A 10559-nucleotide genomic window follows, 5' to 3' on the forward strand; every position below is an offset into this window, starting at 1 on the left:
TATCTTGAAGGTATCTCATACGTCCATATACATTGTCTGCCTTTGATTTCTAAAGATGAAATAATGTGCAGGGGACTCTTCCAGCTGCTGTCAGGTCAGACATTCACTGTTGTGCTGCAATCTTCAGTCCAAGTATAACTCCATTATTGAGGGGACTTTAAAATGGGAGCTGTGTGACACACAGCGGGATGATTTAGTTTAATGACCATGGCAGTGACAGTGCTGTGATGGAAATTGGACTCCCCCTGCAAATTTACATCACTTGAGGGTACTTGGGGCTCTTTTAGCGGCTGCACTCCAGAGCACGAGCCATCAGGAGGTCCTGGATATGTCATGCTTGTCACCTTCCTTTAAGTGCATCTGCAGACGTGGGAGAGGGATTAATATTATATAGCCTACGGAAGCACAGAGGCTGTCTTATCAGCACTGCAGATGTGATAAGCACCTCTACCCCCATGAAACCAGGAACGATCTCCAAGCAAAGAGACAAGCATCTCTTTGTGTTGTTTCCTCACACAGCTTCAGAGTTTCAATGCGGCTTTAGTGGCAGATATGATGCAATTTCACATCTGTTGTAATTTGATGTGCCTGGATCACCCTCTGTGAAATCGTCTTGATCGCAACATGGCTCCTTTCAATTATTTAGAAAGTTGGCATATGGCTTTAAAGATCGTAATCAGATTTCTTTTGATTTGGAGGTATTCAGAGTACCTTACAACACAAGCCTCAAAAAGGCCTGACTCTGTGATCATGTTATTTGGTAGCTTAGAATCCACACACTTCTCTTTTCATAGAAAAAATAAAAATAAAATGATGGATTTATTTATTTAATAAAAATGTCACTTTTATGAACATATTTTCCATCATTGGCATGGCACTCATTTCACATTAGTTCACATCAATGCAGATGTCAGTGTGCACAAATTGCATTGCCCTCAAACTGATTCTGAGCTGTGAATTGAAGTTATGGCAACCGTTGCTGTCACTTCAGTTTTATCAGAAAAGCACCCAGTGGAACCATGGAAACAAGATGTGGCATAAAAAACATCTACATCAAAGCCAGGGTATACTGTAATTAGAATTTATTGAAGCCTATTCAGTCAGAAAAGGTACATGATCTGCTGAGCCTTTGGATTCAGTCCCATACCTTCCATTAAACATAGTACAGCGCATTAAGCTTTGAAATTACATGATGCAAAAATGGATATGCTCATTTGTGAATTTGTTGGCGCCAACAGAAATATAGCATTTGTGTGCTCCAGTTTTACTGTATGACAAGAAGCAGCCTACAAATAAAAAGCATCTGTTTATATGAAACACATTTTGTCTAGATGAAAACGTGACATTGTTTAGGCATTATAGTATAGATAATCATACTAACCATTATAATCTGTAATTCATGCTAACAAGCTGCATTTAGAGTAAAACCCTAAATAGTTATTTAGGATGGAAGCTGAAAGTTTATAGACATTCGGGGTCTTCAGAAAAAAGAAAAATATGTTCTCTCACGAGTGGGGCATGTTTTCTTAGACCAAACCCAAAATGCGTGCCACCCACCAGCGACATGGCATAATGACCCGGCACGCTACCTGGCATCCTCTGTGGTTGTAAGGCCATGGCCAGTGTCCACGCAGAGGCTCGCATATTCTCTGACAGTGAGTGTAGCTGCGTTGGCACTCTGCGCAGCAGATCCCCTGGTGGTCTAACATGGTGTCAAAGGTCATGGCACCCTCCTCTCCGGTCTCTCCGCTGCGCTGCAGTTTTGAAGCAATGTTTACTTTGAAGAGCAATCTTTTTTTTCGTTATTTTTTTTTTCTTTAAATCTGCACTCATTTGCAATTCAAATATTTTCAAAAACTTCTCATCCTCCCAAACATGTGACTACTGTTTTTTTTTTTTTACCACATTTATTTTTATAATCATTGGTTATTTTCACTTCAGTTCGAAACTTCACCTTTATCAACATTTGCAACCGTTAGCCCAATGACCTCCAATCATAGGCAATGATATGACTCTATCCTACTCAACCGCCGCAGCAGTACATCAGCTGGCAGAGGTTAGTCCATTTCCTACTTCTATTTTTGTAAAAATACATTTTTTTTAACAAGGCTGGCATTTTTTGCATGTTGTTATGAAGTCATCTGAGAAAGTGTTGACAAAACAGAGAAACTTTAGTTTTTAATGTTACTTTTAGGGTTGCTTCAGGGCTGAGTATATGCCTCTTGATAGTTAATCAAAAATGTACTAGCTCTGGAGTGTTGTTTATTATAAACAGTGTTGTTGAAGAAGTTGGGATACTCACATGGTAGGGGTTTTCAGGATTATATGCTGACCCCGCAGCAGAGTGTGCCCCCTCCTCTTCTTCCACGACTTTGGAGGTGTCATCTTCCGCATGACTCACTGGGTTCTTCTCCTCAGCAGCTGTCTCTATCTCCTCTATGTTAAACTGCCGTTTGGCTCGCTGTGTGTCTCTCTTTCTTCTCTCCCCATCTGTTACAGCAGCCACAAGAGGCAAGAGTTTTGGGTCAACATCCACAAGACACCATACATGTCCTCGGAGCTCAATCCTACATAGCTACGGCTGTCTCAGATGTCCTGAATAATTGAATTAGCAGCAGTGATTTCAAGCAGTCTTGCATATTTCAAGATCATTCTTTTTTAATACAGGACTAGAGCTTTTTTTGGTGTACTCTAAATGTGGAGTATGTTCAAGATGTTCAAGTGTTTCACCAACTTCTCAGACAAGGCTGTACATTTTACAAGTGTGTCAGCAGATAAGCAGGGCAATCACAACCAAGCTTTGAATAAACTATGAAATAATATACAATAATAATTGAAAATGAATGGACCATGCTCTGTGAAGCAGGCCAGTTGTATAGACCCTGTGGGATAGGGCTGGATGTGAAGCAATACATAATATTAAGAATGAAGAGATGGAAACCTTTGGAATAAATAGGTTGGAGCAGGTAAATGGGAAGATCCTCGCAAAGACTTATAATTTTGTTGCTCAGAAAGCTGGTGTCCTTCAGCGGCTGTTCTGCAGAAACCCATATGAGGAACTCCTCATCAAAACTCACTGGAATGACTTCCTCAGTCTGCCAAGAAGAAAAATATTCAATTCAATTCAATCTGGCTCTACTTGCTTTAAAGTCTCACAAAATAAATAGTGCTATAGCATCAAAATAAAAAAAGTACACAATGTTATTAATGTCCTTGAATTAGAAATGAGAATATGCTCGCTATCAACGCTGGCATTTATTTTTTTCCCACTTTATAAAGTTCTGTAGAGTGCATATACCAGGTCAAACATCAGCGACTCTTTGTTGTGAGCTCCCATGTGTGGAAGATTGGCTTTGATTTGGGATTTTATATAGCACTTTTCTTCTCCAAAGAAGCGGATTCCGGTTATTCCCTGCACCAAATCACAGAGATGCCATGTTTACACTTACAGCTTTGCCACTTCGCTAAGCACACACAAAGTCCCAGCTGAACTACCTCAGGAAGATAGAACAAGGACAAACTCACTTACATTTTGAAAGTCATGAATCTCCACAGTTTCCTCAGCTCCACTTCCAGTTTTAAATCTCTCCAGGTTGTTGTCTGAATCAATTTCCACGGAGCCCTGCCTCACCTCCCCATTGATGTTCATACTGTAACGAACATTATAAACCTGGCAGCATTGAAGGTGGGACATTAAAAATGACAGATTAGACAAGTTATGCAACACAATAAAAATTAGATGCAGAAAAACAAGTTTCCAACTGCTCCTGCAATCCGACTGTGCAATGATTATTGTTGTTGCTTACAGAGATCCTGTGTATTTTCAAGCACACTAAGAATTGAGCAGCACACTTGCTGTTGCAGACCTTGATGGGAATGGTTGCCCTACAGCTAAACTCAACAGGACACACAAACATTACGCTATTTGGTATAAGATGGAGCAGAGTAATTGGAACAATTTATGTCATAACATAATTAAAGATGCAATTTCACAGTCTGAATTGAGATGAATATGATTATTAAAAGAGCATCGCAGAGCACCCTTTCATTCACCTTACAGATCTATTAGGGGTAATTATTGTGATACCTTAGGCATAATCCTCAGTGGACACTTACATTTTGATTGCTGACTTTCCACAGGTAGAGAGCAGCCATTGATGTACACAACATCAACACTGCACCAACAACAAGGGCTACGGCTCCAAATCTCAGGAGGCGACTGACCGCAGCAGAAGTCGGTGTGCTGGTTTGTTCCTTCACAATGTCCAGAAGATAGAGTAAGACATTACAAACACACATTGGTAACAACCGCAATGTTCCTGAAAACCTTTAGACTTTGCAAAATATGCAGATTAATTTACTAGTCTGGGAAGTCAATTATATCACTAATCAAATATGAATTTGCCTGTACCTTACCGGAGGCATGCAGTGTTCAAAACACCCAGATCCATTTGGGATTTTGTCCATCTCTCTTATGATGTCCTCTATAATTCTTACACTAATGCTGTTGCTTCACTTTGGAGAAACAGGTTACCCAGGAAGCTTTTTGACATTTGAGTGTGAATGACGCACAGTTGATATAAATTCTTTGAGCTAAATTCTTCGTCTGAATGTTACCTGTAGGTTCAGTTCACCTACAACAAGGTGGCCATCCTGTGGTTCCACACAGGCAGTGATGTAATGTTTGGTAAAAAGGTTGTCAGCTGATCTTTCAGTCAGTATTAGGTGAAAAACTTATAAGTGCTGACTTATTAGTAAGTTATGCATCACACCTTTCATTGATTCACCTACCTGGTACAGTTGGTCAATTATGATAATCATTTATGTCAATACTGCAGTGCAGATTTTCTTTCATGTTTTTCTGGTTACAGGTGCGGAATGAGCAGATTCTAATCCATGTAGTCAAACCAGTATGCAGAAGTGAGTCCTCTTTCGTCTTTATATTCCAACAAAATGCTGAAACACAGTGCTGTGTTACACAATGAGCAACACACACAGAAATAACCTTTGTTAATTGTTAACTTTCTGATTTGACGATGGGATTAAGGTGGCAAAGGTTATTCTGTCATTATCCTAACTTAAAAAGAAGAAAGATAGTAAGAAAATAAATTCAAATGTGCAGTGCTGTTGTTGCTTGGAAACAGATTGAACCACGTATTTGGATAATTGGTTAGCTGTGAGGCAATCAGAAAAGGTGAGGGGATTCTTTGACCTTCCAAAAATGTATAATTGTAAGAGCATTTGATTTGAAATGTAGTATTTGTATGCAAAGTAAGGCAGTCTAGTAACTATATTGTTGTGAAAAGAATATGATATTGGCTTATGCTTTCTGTCAATTAAACTGTGATCGTTGAAGGACCCACATTTCATTTATTCTGGTTTATAAGCTCTGAAGGCAACTAAAAATGCATTCAGTTGGCTAATTGAGGTTAGTCTGTGTGCTGTTGTGAATATTTCCTTCGAAAAAAAGGTTGTACTTAGCTATGAGATTACATTTGAGAGCTGTAAGCCCAGATAGCTCACACTTTAAACTGTTTTGTAATTGTTTATTTGTGCAACAATGTGACAAAATCTACCACAAACATGGTAATCTTTCATATTGATTGTTCTTCACAGGAGAGAGGCCCCTTTAAGCCTTAATGTCCATAGCTCATGCCCCTTAAATAGTAACACATGCTCTCAAAAATTCATCATAAAATTCTTCTATACATTGAATCATTATGAAAAATATATTATTAATGTACAAAATCTTGCATATTACACATGATACAATAAACAGTCATATATGAGCCAAAAGACACATGATACTACAAAACACTTCAACAATCCAACATAGATTCAATTAAGACAAAAGTACTGTACAGTATAAAGATAGGATCCCTTTTGATCAAAGTTTGACGTTTAAGAGTTTGTGTACTCTGGAATGGACATCTCATCCGCTTCCTGTATTCTAGCCGGCGTCGATGGACCGACGAGAATATAATCAAATTCCCGGTGTTGAACTTTTTCGTAGACACTTTGCAGACCGTTAGTTTTGGGTATTTGAGCTGGATAATAATTTTCCCTTCCAGTGTTCCGGGGAAGTGAGGCTGTCTTGTTGAAGGTTGACAGATGTGGTCCGCAGGCCATGCTGGTGTTGGGCCTTGTAGCCGAAGGGCTCCAGCATCGGTCCGAGTGTCCCAACACTTTGCACTCGCTAGTACATGCCCAGAGACCTGTGGAAAACAGCAGTGCTGTCAGGACGTATACCAATACATTTGCTGAAACACCTGGTTGAAGGTGTTTGGTGCTGAAAACCCCCAGTGAGCTCAAGTATAGGATCAATCATTGAGTATCCAGTTTTTAGAAAACACATTATTCAAACAGGGTACAGTCTGTATAATGAATATAAACTGCACTCTAAGAAGCAAAACGAAAGCATATCACATCACTGCATGATTTCAATTCCTCAAATTTTGCTTATTTCTCTGAATTTCCATTTAATTATTATTTCTCATAATGTTTTTTTGACACTCACTGTTTGTTGGCGGCGACTCTTTTTTATGCACATCTCCACTTATGTCCGAATCGCTATCATTGAAGTCACTGTCCCCTTTTCCACTGTCCTTGCCGCTGATGTGTGGATCCCTTGCTGAAATTGTTGTGAATGAATTACCCTTCCATATTGTTATTGGTCTGACTGTTTCTTTCCCATATCCCGGTAGTGTTGAGTAACCCTGCGAAGAGACAACACATTCAAAAGAGATTTTGAGTCAGGGTTCAGAAAATGACAATTAGTGTGAAATAAATAAAATATCTCTGAAAAATGTCTTACCTTTAATTTGCCGTCCATCATCCTACTGTTTGAGTCAAAGATGACTGCCGTCTGCCTGCCATCCTCACAGCCTGTCTCTGTTGTGTTGCTGCTGGCCATTGGAGGGTTCTCTGGAAATGGATGGGCATCAAACACTTTGCCGTTGTGGTTTGCAATCAATGAATCAACATGACCACTTTCCACTTTTTCCACATTCGGTGCGTCTTCTTTATCATCATACCCCCCTTCACTTGTTTCTTTTTTCCGGCGGCTGCAAATGGTTGTGATTAGAATAATAGCCAACAGGAGGAGAGAGCAGCTCCCTGCCAGGACAATGATTATGGCTATGGATATGTCCCATTCAAAGAGCTCCTCGCTGTCATTTTGAGCCAAGGAAGGCATACTGGGTAGAGTTCCTTCTATGAAGCTGAAGTGTATAATAGCTGTGGAGGTAAGTGTCGGGGATCCATTGTCACTGACCGAGACTGTGACTTTGACATTGTCCGTGAGATCATACGTCAGCTGTCGGCTCACATGCACCTTCCCAGTGTCTTTGTTGATAGAGAAACCCAGGTGTCCCCCTTCGGTGATTTTATAGGACAGCTGTGCATTTATGCCTTCATCAGCATCTGTGGCCTTTATCTGGGTTACCACATAACCTGCAGGTGTATCTTTGGGCAGGAAAACCTCAGCAGATCCTTTGTAAAGGGGTGGCTCTATGATAGAAGGCTGGTTGTCATTCTGATCAACTATTTTTAGTCTGATGACAGCTGTGCCCTGCAGCTGTGGTGACCCCCCATCACTTGCTTGGATGTGTATGTCTAGCAGTTTCATCACTTCATAATTAAAACTTCTTAGTGCATATATAGAGCCAGACACTGAATTGAGAGACACAAAGGTGTTTACTGGGGACCCCATGATAACACTGTCCACGAGTCGGTATGCAATTTTGCCGTTATTGCCCAAATCCACGTCACTGGCCTCAACTGTAGTGATATAAGCCCCGGGGGCGTTGTTCTCCGCCACTGAAACTTCATAGACAGCTTTGGTAAAGTGAGGGGCGTTGTCATTCTCGTCGCTAAGTCTGATGGTGTACTGAGTGATCTTTCTCAGCGGAGGTGACCCAAAATCCTCAGCCATGACTGTCAAGTTATACTCACTAATCCTCTCCCTGTCTAGGACTGCCGCTGTAACTATCATGTAGCTGTCCTCGTAAGCCTGTCGGAGTTTGAAATGGTCGTGGCCGTACACTGTGCAGTGGACCTGACTGTTCACACCCGAGTCTCTGTCCAAGGTGCTGATCAGCGCCACCAGACTGTCCTTGTCTGCCGCCTCGCTGATGTATGCAATGCCTGTCGTGATGGAGGTCATCGGGGTGATGCTGATTTCTGGGACATTGTCATTAACGTCTGTGACGTGAATTATGATTTTGCACACCGAGGGGGTCGGGTTGGGTCCCAGATCAGTCGCCTGCACGTCAAGCTCATACGTGTTTTTGTCCTCAAAATCCACAGTGCTCCTGAGCGTCAGTCGACCTGATTTATTATCCACTTGGAAAAGTTCTCGGATCTCATGAGAAACCTGTTTTCCGAACCCGTAGACGACCTCTCCGTTTAAGCCTTCATCAGCATCAACTGCATTTAAGTCCAGTATAACAGCGCCGACCGGTGCGTCCTCTGGCAGATTGACTGAGAAACTATTCTGGTCAAAAACGGGACTATTGTCATTAAAGTCAGTCACTTTGATAATTATCTTTGTTGACCCAGATCTGTACGGGTTTCCTCCGTCTGTGGCGACCAGCTCCACAGTGAATGATGACTGAGTCTCCCTGTCTAGCTCTTTCATTAGCACCAATTCCGCATATTTAACCCCATCCGCTCTCAGGAGCACATCAATGGTAAAATGACTGTTGACAGAAATTTGATAGCTTTGGATGTAGTTTGATCCGACATCGGCGTCCGCAGCCGGGTCTAGCGGGATGCGAGAGCCCACTGCCGCGTTCTCCGAGATCTCCACTATAGACTCTTTGTTTGGAAACTCTGGAGAGTTGTCATTGATGTCCTTTATCTCCACCTCGACGTGAATCAATCTGTAGCGGTCTTTGGAGAAATTTACTACGTCAAAAGTGATGAGACACTGTAGAGTGTGTCTGCAGATTCTTTCTCTGTCAATTCGTTCCCCGACAGTGAGTTCCCCGTTGCTTTCTCTCACCCTGATGAATGAATCGTTGAATTGTTTCATCATCCTGAAATTGGTCTTGGAGGAATGAGACAGACTCAAGGACATGTCCTTGGCAAGGTTTCCGATGACTGTACCTGATGCGTCCTCCTCATTGGTCTGGTACCGAATAGTGTTTCCTTCGGACTGAGCCAGTGAGGCAAATAAGAATTGATGGATTGAGAATATAAAAATCCACCGGTGCCAAAAAGTTATACATTTGCCCTTCATCATCTTCGTAGTAATCCGTCGCTCGGTAAGCAGCCTCATTGTGTACTGAACAGATGAGACCAGTTCACCTCCGGAGTGAGCTCTCCATACAGCTCCCACTTTTATGAACTGAACTGTGCTGGAAGTGAAAGTTACTCGGTCCTTGCGCGCAGCGAGTCAGATACGCTTGTTGCCTCGCCTTCAACACAGCTCACAATTCTGCAGTGGCGGGGTTTATACAGCTCCTCATGCTAATGAGACAAAGTGTGACCAATCCCTCGCTCTAGAATTAAAAAATACCCCCTCGTGAAAAAAACCTCTAAGCCTGTTTTTGAGAATGTACGCTGAAGGAAGTTGCAAAATAGAAGAAAGGGGCACACAGATATGCCATTGCTTGAAGATAGTCCCAGCACTTGTTATCGTCTTTTTACAGCCAACACCGAATGATGGTTTTATTTAGAAAAAGCCTATTTCTTCTTCTTTTAATGTTTGTTTTATTGTCTATTGAGCGTGCCTGAGCACAATCAGATGTGTGCATGTGTGCGCTCATTTGCGATTATGCACTCACAAGACCGGCGCAAGGTAACTGATTAGAACAAAACACACAACGACAAAACAACAACCGGCTTCATTATTAAAAGCACCCAAAGCATTTCTGAGGGAGGAGTGATGTTTGATCGATTACTTAGTATATTGCCATACTTACTTTTACTTTTATCTGTTTTATATATTTCTTTTGCATTTACAAAAGGAAGACCTTCATCTCACATACAACATCAAGTGAATAAAGCAACACTTTCCAGAGTCTGACTGAGAAAATGTTCTCATTTATGTGATTAAGAGCTTTTTCATCTTTCCAATCATACATTAGTAGACCTTACATCCTGCATCTCACCTGATAATGTGAATATGTGTAAGCTAATACATATTTATCTCCTGGGGTTTGACTACAACCCCACACTCTGAAAACATACATGATATTAGGTTCATATTTAGAATACCATGATACTGATGAACCATTTACCGTTGCACCACCTTCATTCAAATATCAATATTGACAAATTGGACAATGTCTGCAGAACTTATTGCTTAACACAAGGGACCAAACCCATTAAAGTTATTGTTGCAGAAAAGATGTATGCACAATTTCTCAAATTTGAAATTCTATGTATTAACGCCCATGGTTTTGGAATTGCATATTCAACAATCACTTGTGTTGCAATAGGATGCTGGATTGTTCTGTCTTTGTTCAGGTCCACATGCTCTATGTTTTTGTTCTATACATCTAATGCAAAGGTGGAGCACTATACACAAGCATACTATACAGCCTCACAATCCA

General features: G+C 41.1%; 2 protein-coding genes across 2 annotated transcripts; both read right to left on the minus strand.

The window, feature by feature from the left end:
• Nucleotides 1-1526: 1526 nt before the first annotated feature.
• cnmd (chondromodulin) lies at nt 1527-4652 on the minus strand. The gene is made up of 8 exons (XM_068573031.1): nt 4639-4652; nt 4417-4510; nt 4117-4254; nt 3530-3670; nt 3299-3412; nt 2942-3095; nt 2303-2490; nt 1527-1754 (listed from the first exon to the last, which is right to left on the minus strand). The coding sequence occupies exons 1-8, from the start codon at nt 4650-4652 to the stop codon at nt 1527-1529; spliced, it is 1071 nt and encodes a 356-aa protein (XP_068429132.1).
• Nucleotides 4653-5606: 954 nt separating this feature from the next.
• Nucleotides 5607-9409, minus strand: si:ch211-199f5.1 (protocadherin-8). The gene is made up of 3 exons (XM_068572616.1): nt 6815-9409; nt 6518-6716; nt 5607-6215 (listed from the first exon to the last, which is right to left on the minus strand). The coding sequence occupies exons 1-3, from the start codon at nt 9278-9280 to the stop codon at nt 5902-5904; spliced, it is 2979 nt and encodes a 992-aa protein (XP_068428717.1). The 5' UTR covers nt 9281-9409; the 3' UTR covers nt 5607-5901.
• Nucleotides 9410-10559: the final 1150 nt, after the last annotated feature.

The sequence above is a fragment of the Clinocottus analis genome, unplaced genomic scaffold (assembly GCF_023055335.1).
Source record: "Clinocottus analis isolate CAN_PGR_092001 unplaced genomic scaffold, fCliAna1.0.p SCAF_12, whole genome shotgun sequence".
Lineage (NCBI taxonomy): Eukaryota > Metazoa > Chordata > Actinopteri > Perciformes > Cottidae > Clinocottus > Clinocottus analis.